The sequence below is a fragment of the Platichthys flesus genome, chromosome 7 (assembly GCF_949316205.1).
Source record: "Platichthys flesus chromosome 7, fPlaFle2.1, whole genome shotgun sequence".
NCBI lineage: Eukaryota > Metazoa > Chordata > Actinopteri > Pleuronectiformes > Pleuronectidae > Platichthys > Platichthys flesus.
Window position 1 is genome coordinate 22,231,778 of NC_084951.1, and position 19,951 is coordinate 22,251,728.

The 19,951-nt window shown below is 42.4% G+C and overlaps 1 protein-coding gene across 3 annotated transcripts in view; it reads left to right on the forward strand.

Annotated features, from left to right (window-relative positions):
- Nucleotides 1-4,373: 4,373 nt before the first annotated feature.
- LOC133956186 (metabotropic glutamate receptor 4-like) overlaps nucleotides 4,374-19,951 on the forward strand; it is a 109,823-nt gene continuing 94,245 nt past the window's right edge. For all 3 annotated transcript variants that reach the window (XM_062391057.1, XM_062391058.1, XM_062391059.1), the window contains exon 1: nucleotides 4,374-4,907. In XM_062391057.1, the coding sequence (XP_062247041.1) occupies nucleotides 4,374-4,907 (534 nt within the window). The remainder of the gene's footprint in view (nucleotides 4,908-19,951) is intronic.

A 19,951-nucleotide genomic window follows, 5' to 3' on the forward strand; every position in this document is an offset into this window, starting at 1 on the left:
CAATAACAATAATTAAGCTCCTGTTTCTTTTCTGGCAGATCCAGACACACAATGTGTCACACGCTGCCCCATAAACAGAGGCTCAAATCCTCCTGCGGGGTTGCAGGTTCGGTTCTGACCTAGCCCTTTGCTGCACGTCTTCCCTGCTCTCTCTCTCTCTCTCCCCCCTTTCATGATTTACCCTGTCAAATAAAAGCATAACGGCAAAAAACATCTTAAAAAAATTATAATCACCATTTAAAAAACAGCTGCGTTCTTCACACTCCCTTTTTTTGTCACACGCAGGTAAATTCCTGATCATGCACAAACAATAAAATGCACTGAGTGAGCACAATGTCAAAATGAGTCAACAACAAATCTGATGCTACAAGAAGCCCCATCAGTATTTGTAGCAGAGCAGCAGATAGACACGCAGGCCGTGTAGCCCCCCCCCCCCCCCCCCCCCCCGTGGAGGACTTTGTCTCCCCTCTGTGATCACATCGGCCTTTTGGGCTGAAGTATCTCCTCCGCTGAAGCACAACGGACAAAACAGCAGTTCCCCGTCGGATGAGGACATCAATGTCAGACGGGTGCTCAGCTCCACTCTGATGGACCTATCAGCTCGATGCGTGTCATTGTGAGGCTTCACAGAGATGACAGGATGAAAAAGAGGGGCGTGTCTTCATGCATTTTACAGAGAAAAATGAAAAACGGCGAAACATGATTTACAAAGAAAACAAAAGAGTGGACACGTTCTGGTATTTTTACTTTAGTTACTGATTTGTATATCTAAATTAAAACTCCCATTAGTTTGCCTGGTTGTATGGCTTTGAACATTGTGATATGTAGATGCAGATGTCAAACATTTCAAATGTTCAAGCTATTGAAATATGTGTCGTGAAGGAGACACTGACTGTAACTGCTCCTGTGAATACAAACCTTAAAGATGCTTTGAGGCTTTAACTGAGATGTGGTTCACATGATTAACAGCAGCTTATTTCCTCTGAAGGTTCAGAGTGGGAGGATGTTGCTGAATGAGATGTTATCACTGTGATGTCATACATACAGCGTGAAGAGAATCTCCATCTGCTCAGAACAGGTCTGGCTTGGTGGGAGTTTGCTTGTCGCTGGCTGGCGAGTTGCCATCTTCTGATTCAAAATTTAGAATTGCTGCTGGCAATTTTCGATAATTTGGAAGTGATTTCTACTTTTCTTACCGTTTCAGCAGTTCTTTTTTTGTGTCTTAGAACTTTTTTAGCTGCTCTTCAATATGGTCAATCCCAGGGCAACTCGACAGATGAATGGTTACATTATACCACATCGGCTTTAATGCCCTCAGCAGCAGGTCCCTGGTTCAACTCCTAGTCAGCCAACAGTTTCTCTGAACTGCATGTAATTCCGTCTCACACACACACACACACACACACATACATATATATATGTAATACGCAAACTTATTTAAATCCCCATGTGGCTAATAAAATGTCCTATGCTGGTAACAAATCCAAGGAAATTGCTCCAAATTAAGATTTCAGAAGACAAAGTGTGTGGTGCTCCTAAAAAGAGCCTTAAACAAAGAAAGAAACTTTCTACAAAATTGCTCTGGAAATAATTAGCGAGACAGACCATATCAAAATATTAAAGATCCTGTCAAGTGCTCCTTCTCCACAAATATTATAAAATATGGTTTTACTATCAAATACAAACGTCAAGAGAGAATTTAATTACCCCATTGTTAAGTCTTTGTTCAGCTCCATGTTTAGCTTCACTTTCTTTTTACGCCAGTTAAAGTGTAAAACAATGTTTACTGGTGAGACGGCTTCATCGGCTCTTTTACGGCTGCAAAGTCGGATTCATTTGCTGTAGAATGTAAAGAGACAGATTTTAATAGTGATTAATTCCGCTTTGATGAATGGCTCCCACTCAACCGTGTGGACGTGCACAAACGCTGTTGAAAGACGCTTCTCTGCCTCTCAACTCCGAGACCCACTCCAGTTAATATTGTGTTCAAGTTTATCTATAGAAATGAGTCATGCCATGTTAGAGACGCCCTTGCCTGAGTAAAGCTGTTAGCTCTGCCAAGCATCAGTGTGGCAGCGCACACAGCAGCAGGGGAATGTGGTCGAGTGCAGAGGATGCTGGAGTTCCTCCTCATTGCAGTGATGGGGGGGGGGGGGGGGGGGGGGGGGTTGCTGTGAGGAGTCTGCCATTTCCCCCAACTCCCACTCCTCTGCAGACAGCTGATGTTTATCTGCTCTGCCCATCTGGGCCTTATGACTAAACATCTGGCAAAGCTGCCACTGTGCACGCAGTGCTTCACAGAGCGAAGACAACCAAGGGGCACTGCTGTCCACCCCATCCAAAAAGATCTCCTGAGGCAGGGAGGACTTTATCTGGGAGATGTCAAAGCAAAAACCTGACTCGGTTACCAGAGGATTGTCCAGCGTGCACACAACACATGCATCGGCTTGTTTTGTCTTATTGTTGCTTTATTTAGGATGGACTGACAAACCTTCCCTGCAGCTCCTCTCTTTAATTTGTAGGGTTATATTAAGATCTCATGGAAAATGATCTTGGTGGCCATTACTGCCTACGAAGACAAATGCAAACAAGGCTGCAAAGCTTGCTCTGGAGTACTACTGTGGTCCATGTAATATAAACTGTTGTGCTCTATATGTTGTTCTTGTAAAAAACAAAATACCTGTTTCTGCTGGTTAAAAAGGTGTCACTCTGGTAGTTTGCTTTCCTACCCATTTTCAACTCTTCTACAAACGAGCGAGCCTGTGTAGCCGGTGTTTCCTCTTCTCCCTCTTCTAGGCTTTCCCCTAGAACGAGATTTGCAGTGACTGGTAGGCCTTCATCCATTATGGATGCTGTGTTTTAAGGGGATGATCCATGCAGGATGATATAAATATCTACTTTTGGTTCCCAGCAGAATGGGAGAAGCAGCACACGACAGGCATCTGTGTGGTGGAAGAGGAGGGCATCTTTACTATTTGATTTGATGTCCAAAGTAAGGAAGTAAAGACACACACGTGACTTAGCAGATGGCAAAGCTGTGTGTATAATTCATGAGTTGTGGCAAATCTCCTGACACCTCACAGAGATGGTTCTCCAAATGTGTATTCAACGTTATGGAAGAAGATGAAGTGAGATGGAGAAAAAGAGTCATTACTGCCAGCGCTGCACCTCCAGCAGCATTCAAATAATTGCAAAATATCACGGCTCCACAGCTGCTGCAATGTTGCACAACTTTCCGATCATTTGTGAGTTTTTTGCCCTTCATGTCCTCCTGCTACAAAACAGCGGGAGTCTGCATGTTGACATACAGAAGCAATAAAGACTGAGAGAGAGAGAGAGAGAGAGAGAGAGAGAGAGAGAGAGAGAGAGAGAGAGAGAGAGAGAGAGAGAGAGAGAGAGAGAGATGGAGAGTGCTGCAGGCTTCTCTCACTGTGGCCATATCCACCCCTCTGTTCATCTGGCACTATGGAGACGCTCTACATGAGCAGAGCAGTGAGTGGCTGTGAAGTCCGTGGAACGGTGCCAAGCAGCAGCGGATCAGTTATGCTCAAGGCACATAGAAATAATTCATTGCAGTGCTCTGAAAGCAGTTGAGGCACGGGCGCAACACAGAACAGATTTCCTGTGTGGAGTGCTCGGTCTACATATTATTTATGCCGGAATTTTAGGGTTCAGAAGCCGGACTGGAACTCTGACCTTCCAATGTAAATGTGGTGTTAGCTTTTGGAATAGGATGTCAATTAAAATATTGAGATCATGACAGCAGCTTATATTATATCTACTGACATAAGTGGGAATTTGTGGGAGATTACACAAGAGACTGTATCTCAACTGTGTTGTACATTAATATATTTTATCTTTCAATTTCCTATATTTCCAGTGGATGCTCTGACTGCTGTTTCTTCAGTGTCTCACAAACCTCTCCTCTCTTTTTCCAGGAGCCTGCTGTGGAGCCCACTGGCTCGTCCCTTGACATTCACCCTGCTTGAAGAACTAAATGCACCCGAGTAGTTCTGGAGAAGGAGAGAAGAGAAGCAAACCCCAGCTTTGTTCCTGTCTTCTGTGAGCGCTCTCTGTGGACTCTGGTCTCAGCTCAGCCTGCACTGTTTAGTTTAGTGTAGCCACGACTCACAGGTGCAGGTAACGACTGGTTCACAAAGAGTAAAGAAGAAAGGGTACAAGACAAAGAGAGCGAGGCTGCATAATTAGTGTTACCAAGTTTGTGTCAAAGCTAGAGACCATGAGAAGAAGCTTCTGAAGACGACTGTGCTCTGAAAAACATTGCAGCCAACCTTCCGGACATTTGCATGTGCGGGCCGTTACATTTTCAAAGGACTTGAATTTGTGTTTGGATGCGGATTTAGTCTTTCATTATGACTCTGCGAGGAGGCTTTGAGAGAACGTGGTTTGGCTGCTGTAGAGGTGCCTGCTGCTGGGTGTTGCTGCTGGCTTGTTATTTCCTGATGGCCATGGCAGCCAAGCCGAAAATGCCAGGCCACACACACCTCAATTCAATACGCATTGATGGGGAGATATCTCTGGGCGGACTGTTCCCAGTGCATGCGAGGGGGAACGACGGCAAAGCCTGCGGGGAGCTTAAGAAGGAGAAAGGGATCCACAGGCTGGAGGCCATGTTATTTGCCCTGGATCGAATCAATAATGACAATGAGCTGCTGCCTAATATCACTCTGGGGGCCCGCATCCTGGACACCTGCTCCCGGGACACTCACGCTCTGGAGCAGTCACTGACATTTGTTCAGGCGCTGATTGAGAAAGACTCAACGGATGTCAAATGTCTCAGCGGAGGGCCGCCCATCATCACTAAGCCTGAGAGAGTGGTGGGAGTGATCGGTGCATCTGCCAGCTCCGTGTCAATCATGGTAGCCAACATCCTGCGTCTCTTCAAGGTCAGTTTCTCCACCATCATATACTTTCTAATACACCTTTTTTTCCTGGCTGCAGAGAATGAATATTTCCTGTAATCCCCTCCAGTGAACATATACTCTGGAGTTCATGCTTTCAGTTTGTATATAATTAATTTACACAACATATAATACAAAGAGGGCAAAGTTTGAGTTTTAATCTTATATCATCTTACTACACCACACAAATCAGTATTTCCCTGTTCATGTTCTTATTGCCTTTCTTTTGACCTTTTTATTTTCCTCATTGGCTTAAATCACATTCGTTCCAGACACGTTCTCCCACTGTCAAGAAAACTAGCCGCTGATCATTGCACCATAATTCTCCCCACTAATGACATTAATTTGCCAGAAGTCCTTAGTGTTTCCTTCCCCTAATTAATTCAGGGAAGCCATGCATGGCACCGTCGAGCTCATTGTGCTGCTACTGAACGTGGTGTGTCTATATGAGCTGGCTCACCATATGCAAATGTGAGGTGCAAATGAGTGCAAAACATAAACAATAAATGACAGGACCTTAGTAATACTTGCTCGGTGCTGTCAAACCAAACTACAGCACACAACCGAACTAATGAGCATAAGGTCTGTGTCAAACAGGTTGTCTTTTATTTTGTTCTACCCCGGCACTCTTCAGAATGAAGCAGAATGAAAGCCTGGGGTTATACTGCATATTGTAACCATTCCACGCTCTACAAACACAAGTGTGGACCTCGTCTTTGTATTTTTGTTTTCATGAACCTACTGATTACGCTTTTGGATGAACAGTCAAGTTTAGTTGGGTCCTATTTTATTTATACAGCTCAATCCCACATTTTCCTCAAGGGGTTTAATAATCTGTACATAGTTACATTCTCTGTCCTTTGAATCCTCGAATCAAACATGGAACAACTTTCCCAAAAAACTCTTTAATGGGATAAAAATGGAGGAAACCGAAGGGTGAGTAACAGATAAGGGTTTCCCACATGTGTAATTGATATTGAGTGACCATATTACATTAACAGCATGGACTATTAGGATGACAAATATGATGGATGATGGGACAACTTCCATGTGCTGCCACCAGGTAAGCGACATGACCTCCCATCCAACATGACTGATTTCTCTAAACATACAAGAGACAAAAACCCAAGTCCAGAAGAAAACAAACTGACGGAAAGGGAAACAAGGAGGCTTGGACTCCAGAAGGGCAAAGAGCCACATCCGAAACATCTGGAATAAGACACTAACAGCCAAGCGAGAGAGGAGAGAAGTTCTAGGTTGGCCGATCAACCAGCAAAGTGAGCATTAGCGAAAAGAGAGGACTGAGAGAAGAGAATAGAGAGATGTAATGTACATTCTAGGTTTAATGGATTCATTCTGACTGAGCAGGATTTGCTTACAGGAGAAAGGAAAGAGCTACCTGGGCTGAAGTAAGAGCGTAAGCCACTAAGTGAAATTTAAGCTGAGTTTTAATTTGGGATTTAAACACCTCAGTGAAGTCAGGCAGTCGGATTTCAGCAGAGAGGTTGTGCCAGAGGAAAGAGGCATTATAGGGAAAGGTCCTAATGTGGATTGGCGTCCGTGGGGACAGACAGGAGCCCTGTACTTGGAGCAAAGAGCATAGGACAGAGAAATAAGACGGGTCCTGCCCATTTAGGATTTTGTATGTTACTTAGTCAAACTTCGTTTCATGTTCAGCTAGGACAACGACCAGCATCGAAGTTGTATATGAGTTTTGGAGCAGTAGACCTGCAGGCTTTGACATTTGGATAAACCAAGAGGGGTCAACAGCTTTACAGGAAAATAAAGCTCATCAGAGTAACAACGGAAATTAATTTCAATTTAATAAATTCCATGTGTGCATTTGATTTAGCCAAGACGTAAAACAGAGAGAAAAGCAGAAGACGAATAATATAGCCCTGGGGCACTCCATATTTCAAATCAGAAAATACTGATGTAGGAAATCCTGATTGTAAAGTAGGTTCAAAAAGATTATTGTCAGATGATGCTGCTACACAGCTGTTTCTATTAGTTTTAAGAACTGGTCAATAGTTATTTAATGACCTTGGATCTATGAGCGTCAATGATCAAACATAATGGATTTGATGGGGAGGACACTAAGAGTATAGGCATATGATCAATATAAATCTATTTAGCTTTATAGACACTAGGCAAGTGGTAGCTTTACTTTACCTGTCAGTAACCCATTGAGTATAGTATGTAGTGACTAGGCAGACAACATGGTTAGACCCTCCAAATGGCAAACAAAACCATATGGGACCTTTGTTCTGTTTACACCAGCTACATCTTTTAAAAAGGGAATTTCATGCTGAGGCCTGTATCCCCTCCTGTGGCATTGATTCAACAATGTCTCACCCCCCTGTTGCTATTCAAGGGCTGACTAAGTGCTCAGCAGAGGACAAGAGGTTTAATAGCACAATACATCACATCACAAGCCCGACTGACATGTCACAAGTCAACCAGAATAAATGCTGCTCCTACCCCATTGCTGCGTTTTTAGATGAACTGTCTGACACAAGGCTGACATCTGTATCCAGGCGTCAAAAACACCATCATTTCTCTTGTGCGATTTAGAGAATGGTTGAATGGTCCTCACAATCATGGCAATCAATCACATATTCTTATTATTCTTACCTCGGAGCTAATAGGTTAGTGACACACCTCCCATAAGAACTGCCTCATTGCATAACACTCACAGCGAAGCAGTGCTTTGCCTACAAACACGCACTGACCGTCTTTCCTTATGCTATTCCTCAACTCTCTAATCCAAGATTGGATTAATGCGGCCAGAAACCTTTGGAAGGCTACATGGACCGCCAGAGGAGGGTCTGTCCACTCACAAACCTTAGAGACGTCTTCACGCAGCTAATTGTGCTCTGGACAGTCTTGGTTTGCAAGGGATCTAGCCAATGACTTGTTGTGGGTTCCAAGCAGTATTCCATATCCTGCAGTGGTATTACATTATTTATGTTTTTCATTGGTTCTTCTCTAAAGGGCTGCACGATTCAATACTCGGTGTTCCTACGCAAAGAAAGAGTTGTGTGAGCATAGAACAACTCCGATTTTGATATGTCTTTGATGAACCGAAGCACGAATGCTTTTTTTGATGGACACTGGCCTTAAAGTGATCTGCCCTGTGGGCTTGAACAGCCTCCTTGACAGGGCCTTGAGCACAACTGGCAAATCCTACTGAGAGACGGAGGAGAATGTTTAAAGATGCTGCCACTTCACTCCAAGCAGGAAACACTACATTTCAAGAGGTGGTTGGTAAAAAACCATCTCGAGCTGACACACTTTGATATGTGGTACTGACGTACAAGCCTCGCAGAAGGAGTAGGTCTTTAGAGTTTGTCAATTTCTTGGGCTGGACACACAATGGATGGTCTTTTCCTGTTCTGATAAAATCCTACAATTTCCAGTCTGTCCTTGACATGATACAAGCATTGACAGATTTGGGGAGAGACCATTAGGAGGTTCTGCATATCACAGCACTGCTGCACAATGAGCAGATCCTGTCTGAGTCTTTTCCTCAGCAGTGGGAACAGATGGAAGCAGACAAGAGGCTTTTAGGTTTTGGAGCATGTGCATCCACTTGTATTCGTGGATAACAGGGAGGAGAAAACATTCAGTACATAAAAGCTCAGGAAAAATCCTGTCAACATTTCAGGTTTGTTTTGAAACAACACATACTGTCCTGTTCATGTCCAATCAGGTATATGGACAGTGAGTGTTCTGACAGCTAAAATCTGAAAGAATGATTCTTTATGTCTGACTGAACACAAGTGTGTACTGAGCAGACCCAATAATACAAATCTGTTACAACAACAGAAAACTTTTCTTGAACCATTGCTCTTCAGATATTTATTGCTGCAGCATTTACAATAAATTTCAAAGAACCAGGAAGCTTTAAAAGCATTTAATCCACTTATCTTGTGTTTTGGACTCGACAGGCGGAACGTCTTTTCATGAATCACATTGATGGAGAAACAAGAAGGCATGTAAATGTGATTTGTATGGGGCCCAGCAGCGGCCCCAGGTGAAAAGAATAATAGAGGGTTTAATATTTTTAATAGCATTAACAGGAGAGCAGGTCACAAGATGATGGATTGCACATGGATTAGATAGATCCTCTACAATGCCTTTATATTTCCTGAAGTGCACTAGATGCATATCACTCATTGTGTGAGTGTCATTGTGTCCTTGTTTCCATCATTGTACCTTTAATCTTCATGTAAACAACTGTATTTCCATGATATCAGGTTGCCTGTGTGGTAAATTATACTCTAATCTACCATCCAGCATCCTCACTGTTTCACTCACTTGTATTATATTTGACTTCATTGTATTTTTTGGTTTTGTATAATTTCTCTGGATTTGGTTTAGTAACGTGATTCTTTGTAGAATAGTCTTCTGAAGTAAAAAATCGATTTGTTGATTGCATTTTACTTAAGGCATAAAACTTTTTAAACAAACTGTCTAAAAAAAACAATTACCCACAATATATATCGAGAGCCTCAGCAGCTGTTTAAATGCAAACCAGAAGGGGCTGTTTTCGTGCAATTGGTCATTTATCTGGCTGAGTTTTCATTTTCTCTCAGCTCTGGTGCTTGAATGTCTGGTGGCTTGGGGAAAAAAAATTATGCTCATTCTCTGGCAGTTGTCCAAAGGCATTGTGGGAAATGCAGGTAATTACTCACTGAAGTAGAAGATGAGTCAGGTGGACGAAGAGCAGGTATGCTCAGAGATATTTCGTTCAATACAGAATCTAACAATAACAGCAAAGAGTATCCCAGGGCAGATTTTTAGTTTCAATAAACGTTATGATGAGCTTTCACAGTGGCCTTTCTGAACAAACGTCCCACTGTGGAGCCATCAGAAACTCCTCCACTGCAATTAAAGGCAACCCTCTGCACTTGCTGTGAGGATATTGACAAATAATTAAAGGTTGGACTCTCACATGGATCGGCTCAGAAGGTTCTGGTTCTTTTCTTCATGATTAAAGACATGTAAAAAAAAAAAAGAAGAGTCGGACTCCCTTGAGTGGCAGTGGAGGCTGGTACTGCTCACCACTTACTTCTAATGACTTCAGGAGTTAGGCCTGACTTCTTTCAACTTCTTTCTTTTCCTAACCTGAGCTGTTAGATTGAAGCTAAACTGATGATGGTGAGTTTTTATTTTTGCATATAACACAGTTTCTAAACTGGTGCATGAGCCACTATGTGCTTTATGGCTTGATGCCTGCAGGATTTTAACCCCAGTGTTTTGTGAGAGTTCCTTCATCAAATTTACTTGATGATTGGATGAAAAGAGTCAACGCATGAAGTCATACAAACTTAACAGAATATGCATTAACTATTATTTCAGAAATGATGCTGCTTTCCATCCTCATGCAGCAGGAATCTGTTTTCTGACTATAATGTAATTGGATTCACAGTTGCAGTTGTTTGTCAGCTCCTTTCTTTGAGCCTCTCCTTATCCACCTCGCAGTCTTAGAGTGGCTGAGGGCAAAGTGTTTGCTCAGCACTTCAGAGCAGGCAAGATTCCGTCCCCATGGTGTGTCATGAATATTTCACTATATTGTTACGTAATTTACGCCCAGGGATTGGGGTTGAAAGCTCCCTCTCTGCATCCCTTCATCACTGGGTCCGGCTCCTGGTCTGTTTTCATCAGCTGGGCCTTTATACTGCTATATAAGCAGGAGCAAAGTGCACCAGCACTTGAGGTAATTAGTGGCTGGTTTCTTATGATACTCAGGACAGAGTGTAATTAAAGTCTCAGGCTTTTGATTGTGTCTCCTACACAGCAATGAACACAGCTACAGCGGCCGGCTTGAGGGATATTACTGCAGCAGACAGAAACTGCAGGACCATGCACTGTTTCAGGTGATGAAGCTGACTTGCTGAGACAATCATAAGCTTTCAGACAAAGAGCTTGGGCAACCTGAACTCAGCTGCTCTCTAAATTAGGTACATGCAGCTGCAGTCTGTGAGCAGGACTAAGTCTCTTCTGTGTGGAGGAGGGAGCTTGGAACAGCGGAGACAGGTGGAGGGAGCAGAGATGGTAGATGGATGTGCTCTGAGCAGAGAGTGGAGGGTTATCCCTGTGGCCTGTTGTGCTGGCTGTGAAGCAGAGACCTTGTATCCGCCTTTCTCTTCCCTCATTAGAAACAGAGGCAGATGCCCTCAGGCACACACAGGGCCTTACTCCCCCTCAGCGTTTCACTGTGTTGAGTAGAGGCTCTCGTTAAATTATCCCATCAGCCTGCAGAGAAGATAACCTGAAAGCTTAAGAGACTCAAGAAAAATATGCACACGGCCGCCATTTACTTGCACTTGATAATGGTCGATCATTTCAATCTCGCCATTTCTATCATGGAGAAAAACACAGAAGCATTAAAACAAATGGTGGCTTGTTGCTGTGAAGCTTCAGAGATGTGTTTCAAAGGGGAGAAGTAAAAAAGAGAAAATTACAATTTGTGAGCCGTGCTGACAAAATCACCACGGAGCACGAATGACAATCTTTTTGACTAATGATTTTGATTAATAAAATTGAGCCAATTAAGAGGACTGCTATCTATGAGTGTGAGAGAATTTGGCATCGCTCGATTGATTTTAAGGGGACTGTTTGGCCAATATTCCAATATTCCTCTTCCTTTTGCTCAGACCTTTAAACTTTGTATCTGATTTAATGATCGTGCGGACACCTGACCTTTTAAAAGGTTGGCGTGTTCAGACTTACATTGATAATAACATTATTTATAGTTATTGCTCTGCTCCATTCCTCAGAGTGTAGCGTTGGCTGTATTCTGCCTTGTTAGTGCTTGGTCACACCTGGCCAGGGCTCCCAAGGTGTGCCCTGTCACCTTCACAGAGCCTCAGCACCCCGGACCTGGGCGGTAATTGAGGATAGAGAGAGGTCTGGGCTTGAGAATTGATTCTGACTGAGCTCACTCCCATTCCGTGCAGAGTATAATTTGGTGCACAGTACGCTACATTAGTTCATTCACAAAGCCCGTTCCCAGAGACCAACCCAACCACCCAGCCTCAACAAACGCCATGTAGCCGCTGGAATCCCTGCTCCCACACAGTCCGACCGATGCAAACAAACAGGGAAGCGAATCAAATATAAATGCCGTAAAAACAAGCAATTGTTTTCAGTGTGTTCACAGGCCAGTGGGCTTTCTGAGGGTTTTATCTAGGAACCTCAACTTGACTTTTACAAGCGAGCCGACCAAATCCATGAAGCTGTGTCTCTCAAACGCAGATTGCAGACGACCCCCCCCCTTAGGATTAGTTCTGACTCAACTCACTTTGCCCACCCAAGCTCAGGCGGTCAATTCCCAAGACAGTTATGAGTGAGGGCTGCCCAGAACCTTAGCCTCTTTAACTTTTTATTTTTTATGTATTCTTGGCAGCATTTTATCCTCTTTCTCCTGCTGTTTGCAAATCCCTCTGTAGGCAATCCAAACCACTGCTGCTAATCACCAAGCAGAGTTCCCAAAAACGACTGTGAGGCTGTGTCCCCTAGTGCGCTCTCTTTCTCAATATGTTAAGTTTCACTCCAACTAATTCCTGGCGTTTAATTAGTATGCACTAACAGGCCTACAGAGGAAAAGCTGGCAAGTGGGGGGGGGAAACTGTATATTCTTTTTCAAATGCTGAACATCGCTGTGAAATTCTCAAAGCCAAGAGGCAAAGGGAGGAAAACAACCTGAATACCAACCAGGTTTGCTTGTGTCCTCTGCTTTCTGCTGTGAAACTTTAAGATACCGACATCTTCACAACCGACTTTTGACAAACATAGCACAGCCGTCACAATGTTTCCTTGAAGAGAGCGTGGACTTACAGGCTCGGAGCCGTCTCACCTGAATAATCTCACCGTCAACCCACAGATCCATCACTGTCCCGATGCCTCAGCTCCAAGCAGCGGAAGAGAAAACAATGAGTAGCTCAAACACATTTGAATTAAATGTAATCCATGCTGCTGTGACAGATTCCATATTGATTGCGACTGAGTGATATTTATTGTGTATTTCTGAGGGCTTAGTTATTCATCTTATTCAGAGTCTTGTTTGTTGCAAAGGAGGTTTTCACCTACAAGGAATTTGCTTCGATGTTTTGGTTCATATCAAACAGAGTAAGTAGAAACACAAGCGGAAAGATAAAGCAAATTAAAGAAGCGATGTGTGTAATAACAGAAAGAAAAAAAGACAGGAACTTACAGCACAAGAGTAAAAATATACAATAGGATTAAATCAAAATATTAAAATATGTGCATTATGTCACTCGGAGTTATAACTGCATGGATGTTGCAGCTTCCGTGCAGCATCTTGTACACTGATAAATCCAAAACAAGCATGAATAGGTCACCATAACATCATTTTCCGTACAGCCACAGTAAAGTTTGCCTGAGATCGTAAAAGGATTTCTTCCCCCCTGTCAGCCTAATGCCAGCAAACACACTCAGCCTCCCCTGCAGCAGGGATAGACACAGAAAGCCTGGCCGCCTTCAGGCTAAGCAGCTTGGACATCATCCAGCCTTCCAGCACACGAGAAGACACTGAGGCTCCCATGAGTCACTGCTGTGTCACACAAAGGGCCTCGCTCTCTGGGCAGAGGCAGTTTGGGATTCACCCCGACAAACACAGTATCTCAGCCATAATTCGGAAACAGGGGCAAGTTCATTACAAACTTTCAGCATTGTGGTCGTGACTGGGTCTGTGCTGAGATGTTGACATTCAGCAAACACAATGACAACCATGTTCGGTATCTTAGCTTAGCATATGAGCAGGATCATGTTCGGTAATTTGCTGGAAACACAATGAGCTGAGGCTGACGGGGCTGTCATTAGCTTTGCAGATATTTAGTGATAAACCTGCTTTGTCCAGATCAAGTAGAGATCATCCTGCAGAGAACATGAATCTGCATCAAATACAACTGGAATCCGCTGTTCTATCCGATAGATGTTGAGCTACTTCACTGGATATCTGGAATCCTAACCTGCTGGGGGCACAGTGGGGAAACCAGATGAAACCAGCTGGACAGATTGGTTGGGAAATTGGTTTCTCACTGGGCTTTTCCACGCACCAACACAACAAAAACATCAACGGAAAAAAGCAACAATTACACAACATACTTTTCCCCTTTGAGCAGCTCTGGAGCGGAGGGGTACTTTTTTGAATCTGATAATTTAAAACACATATAGCCATAAGTCTGTGTAGTTACCGTTTGTCTCACAGTCTTTTCCTGAGCTTCAGTAGCAACAGATGGAACACAACTCAAATGTCAAGTGTGAGACGCTGCAGGGAAGCAACAGGGCAGCACCTCCATGATTCCAACTCAATCACCAAGGGCATTAGGATTCTTCCTCTGAGGAGCATGGATGTCATGGTGATTCATCCAATATGTCTAAACTGGACCAAAGAGGAAATTCAACCAACCACTGATTCTTGCAGGATATTAAGGGATTTTGACTTTAATAGCAACCGGGCTCCTGCTTATCGACTGGTTCTCATAATTGACAGTAAATCCCATTAAACAAGATAAATGAAATGGTACCAAGCTCTGGGCCCCGAGATAGAATTTGCTTTAAGTGACGTTTAATAGAAAATATAAACTCTGTGAAATGCAAGCGCCAACATAATCATTTTCCCCCCAAAACTGAATGCATCACTGTGCAGTAATTTAGTAGTTGTGGCACCGTAAAAGATCTAATGAGGACAGCGCTGGTGCAAAGGAGTTCTACTAATGAAATTCTACATTAATTCCATTGATTTTCTCAGCAGAAATCATTTTAAATTGATTCATCTAATCTCACCAAAAACATGCAATGGAGACACATTTGAGATTCCCCCCCCCCAAAAAAAACAGCTGGGGATTCATGGGATGATGGGATATTGATCAGCTCGAGAATATTTGGTTCATTTATTTTACAAACATCGTGATTTTAAGAAAACATGACAGGATATTCAATAACAGGGCTGTTTTGCTTATTTAAAGTATTGATGGTTATAAAAATTGGCGGACATGAAACAGCATTAATGAAATGGTCTGAGTGACTCTGACAGCTGATGTTTATATTTGCAGAAAATTACTTAGTGGTGCCTTAACTGGTTTTAGGCTGTAGCTCCAGTACAAAGTACTTTCCCAATGTTCCACCAGAGACTCCGGCTTAGGAATTTGTTTCTTCACTTCCGCTGTTTCCACAAAGCAAAGGTGGAGCCTCACATCTCAGAGGAAAGAGGTTATTTCCATGACTTCACAGTGGAACCCTTGTTATGAAATGAGTTCACCTCTAAATTTAGTGTCCACCGAGACGAGCTGCTAACGTAGAGACCGAACACACACCGAGGCCAATCAGTCACGCTCTCCAAATATTTGGACACATTCACAATACCAGGAGACAGAGGAGGATTAATTTTAATTTACAGGCTAATTATGATCTCTGGTGTTTCCCTCACTCTGTCAAAACATGATGAATCCTGACAGAGCCAGGTATTACCCTCCCCCCCCAAACCACCTTGTGGTAGAATGCAGAAAATAAAAGCACAACAACAAATAATTATGATTAAAATAAAAAGATAAAAGTACAAGTGTATTGTAAAGGAAATAAAATGGATTGTATACCGAGAGGGGACGAGCAGCGTGTCTGTGCATGGCCGCCTTGCTAACGTCTGCAGATACCCTGCAAGCGAGACATTTAGGGAGCTAACTATAAATTGAAGTGTGCACATGTGAGGCATTCAGGAGACATCTATAAATCATAGCTATAGAAAATACCCTGGGTTAGACTGTCCCCCCCCGCCCTCCCCATGCAAGACCATCTGTCACCCACCTACCACCACAAGTAAATTCTTACCACCGAGCAGCAAACTGTCAACATCTTCATTCTCTGACTCCATCTCTGAGGATAATATCCTAGATTTGTGTTATTAGACGATGTATAAATAATAATTTAATCTGTGGACAGTTTGATTAGAATACTGTATGTACAGTGTAATACCCCCATAGCAGTAGATCTGACATATATAGGAATATAAAAAATAACTAGTCATATCTCATGAGAGGCTTAACGAGCTGCATTTTGTGTTACATTTTTCAAATTGTGTTTATATCCTGCGGTGCTTTGTATGAATCACTGCTATTCGGTCTCATATCATATCATTTGTTACAGTTAAGCATGCCTCTTATGGAACATACAGTATCATGTAGGTTATTATAGCTGATGGTTCCACGCTCCTGGCTACGCCTGAAGTATTTAAGCACTTTATGTGTGAATGTGGATTTCGACATGAATAATAATGATGTAAGCTGGATGAGTGTTTCTGTTTTACTGGACATGGTCTGAGATTTGAATACTTCCCACTCAATGGGATGTTACGATACCTGAAACCATTAGACCTTGTTTTCATGTAAACATGCATTCCTGGATGCACAACAACTTATTTTGTGAAACTTGCTGAACTAAATCTAAATGAGCCTGAAGTGTTCATATTTAACTCTATGGTGAAACAATAATTACAGCCCATTTAATTCCAATATACTTGCTCCTGGCTCAGATGTACAGATGCAGATGAACAAACTTTTAAATTTAAAATCCCTCTCCAAACTAAGCTATATGGGGATTATTTGATCTCACGCTCCTACAGAAAGTGAAAATCATTAACCAGGATTTAAAGCTTTTAAAACTTACTGTTACAAATTGTAAACACAGAGTTTAGATGGTGGAACAGCCACAGCCAAAAACCTACTAGTTTTAGGAAAGACCTTAGTGACCTGAGGGTACCTGATGTAAAGTAGTGGAGTGGTCTTTGTTTAAAGAAGCAACAGTGATTATTGTTCTGCTGGGTCCTTTGTTTTGTCGGCTCATCCATTGCCCCTGCACCTCCTCTGAAAGAAGACATTTTATGCAGTTCTGCACCTGACTTCCTCCTCTGGTCCCGGCACACTCAGGTCACCTGAGGTCACCGAACAATAAACCGGAACTATGGGTCGTAAAACGCTGCTGGTGCGGATGATGTATGAGGCCATTAGACTATTTGCTGTATTGTTTTCTGTCGATGCTGTTTTTCTTGAAATATGAGTCGTTTCTAAAACAGAAAAAAAGATTTGACTTTATATGACGACATGAGAAATCTTGCTCAGATAATAATTTTTTACAACTTCTGCTGGTTTTACAGATGTAACTCCAGGAGCCCTGTTGTCATTGTAATGGTTGCTGCACTTTCCCATATCAAAGCCACATTTAGACCTTTTATAGAATGTGATATCGTCTCAGGGCGGCTGTCACTACCCTGTTGGGCTCCCGAGTGAATTTCTATAGAGCTGAGACGGGATCCACAGCCTCAGCAGTTTTGTGAGACACTGGCTGTTCCCCCAATGCTGCTGATTTGTAGTAAATGAAATGTCAACAGAGTCAACACATAAACAAAGTCACATTCATAATTGTCTAATTCAGAGAGAGGATTGACTTCTCTTAATATCACCACCTCCTGTGTCCTGTGTGACCCCAGATTTACTGTCCTCTGTCCTCAATGACACGGCAGAGTCGACAGTGCAGACGTTAAATCTGCACGACCCCGTTGACCCCTGCTGGAGCATGAGCGTTACTTAAAGCTCGAGCAGTATCGACACGGGAGGAAAACAGCGAGGGGATGGACGTGTTCCAAAGTCATTCAGAGGTGCTGTGCCCTTACATCAGAATGATACGGCAGCTTGTGTGAGAGGAATCGATATCCGTGAATGAGCATAGCCAAATTAACATTTCAATTAATTCTTTCATTGATATGTGAAGAATAACAATTCTGCTGACACACAGAGTTTGTGTCAGTTGAATGCATCAGGGGTAAATGCCACTTTGGGTTTGTTGTTTGTGTTTGAAATATTCAAAGTTGGGTTTGTAAGTAGTTTCTCAAACCTTTAGAAAATAGAAAATATAAAAAGAGAGAGACAGTTTTCAGGCCCTCGTAGAAGTTTACTAATCACAACCCATCTGGACCGAATGACTGTCATACCTGTCCCGTCACAAAGCGACCTGCCTGCCTGCTCCCTGTCTGTTGTCTTACTGTGCGTGACCGCAGAGACATGCACCGCTAAAGCGGAGACGATAGCCAGAAGTTAACGAGCACATCACGGTATCGTTGGATTCCAGCAGTGGGATGTACCGAACTTATTTTCAAAGTCTAGCTTGCTCTTGTTTGCTTTTCCAAGATTACCAACCCTGGCTTTAGGAGATTGCAATTCTTGCACTGCAGATTTATCTTTAATTTATATCTATCTGATATTGAAAATATCAGAATAATATCACTATGTGTATATATGGTATATGCATGCAAAATGAAAAAGGCATTACATCACATATTTCCTGTTAGTGAGTGTGACAGCTCTCACGGTGAAAGTAAGACACACTCCTTACTTTAAGCAACTTAGCAGCCGCAGGCACAAAACCGTATATAATTATATTCAATTAAAGGAAGCAGGTAATTATGCGCAGCGTAAGAAAGAAGCTTTGTTTGATAAATGTGTCTTATATGGTTGATATATGGTCGGATGAAGACAATAACGTGGTTCACATCAATTACCCAAGTTGAAGCCATGAGATGATTTGTTAAAGAAGCTGCAGTTTGATCCATTTAATGGTGAAAATGCTTTTTATGAACAAAAGCAGTCGTTATAATAAAAAAAGAAAAAAAATCATGCATCCGTCTCTCGTCTCTTAACAGCGTGTCTCCTCCAAAACAGATTACCTGTGCAGACAGTGCCACTCTCATGTAAAAGCCATTACCATCGACTGGGTGAATACATTACCTGCCAGTGTACTGCTCTCACAGTTAATCAACTGGTCAGTGTTAATGGAGGCATCAGATCGTGACATAGACACCTTCACTGATTGTGCAGCTGCAGTCGTGCTTTTTCCACCTCCTCTTATACACTTTAGTTAAATGTTTGTACAAGCAGCTCTGGTCCCGACCAAGTGGTGTTAATGTTGTGTCTACTGGGAAACAAAACATGATGGGAAAACAGTTTTTCAAAGCAGCCTGGAGTCCCTCAGGAAAAGCTGACATTTTTAATGAGTACACAACAAGAAGTGGCCGACTACCTGTTTTAGCAAAATGCTCTGCACATCCATCACATGTGCTTCACGCATGAATGCATCTCCTGGAAATATAATTCTACAAACAGGCTAATGAACAATATGGATTGGATATGACAGAGAGACAACACTCTAGTGATGATACCGACAATAAGAGGTACGTTGACATTTATCAGGGGAGTTTTTAAGCATTGAAAAGCGACACCTCGCGAGAGAGATTAATGAAACCTACCAAACTAACAAGACAATTCAACAAGAAGATCTGTGGATGATCCTGAATCATGAAGAAACTCTGGTACACTATAGAAACTGCCAAATCAGAATCAGAAGGTATTTATTGCCAAGTAGGTTTCCACCTACCAGGAATTTGCTCTGGTTATTGGTGCATACAATGAACACAGAAACAAAAATACAATAAATGCAACACACATAAGAAAAGCAATAAAAAACAATATATATTTACTCACTAATTACCTCTTATTTACTCACTTTTTCTAATATTTATACAAACTAACATTTATTTAGACATAAACATTTCTAAATTAAATATATAAAAGATAAAAGATATAAATAGTGAAGTAAAATGTGAAATGCAAAATGCTAAACAGTGACCAGTGTCAAATTGCAATATGCAATGTAATGCAGAAAGGGGGAAAAATGGATATATATGTTTTAGCTACAGGTAAATCAGAGGAAAGTGCATGTGGATTTGCAGCTGTAGTTAATGATGAGAATTGGGAACTGGTTCCAGTCGGAAGTTTCAGAATTGTATAACTCCAAACTTATCAATTCCTTCCTTGTAAAAGAATGATGTCAAACAGCGTCTGCACTGCTGGAAACTAGTAACAACACGGAGTCCTGGTGAAGAGGAAGACACGGTTCAAAGTGTGAGTCTGTTCTCAAACAGAAGGAAGATGCAAGTGTGAGCTGTAATGTCT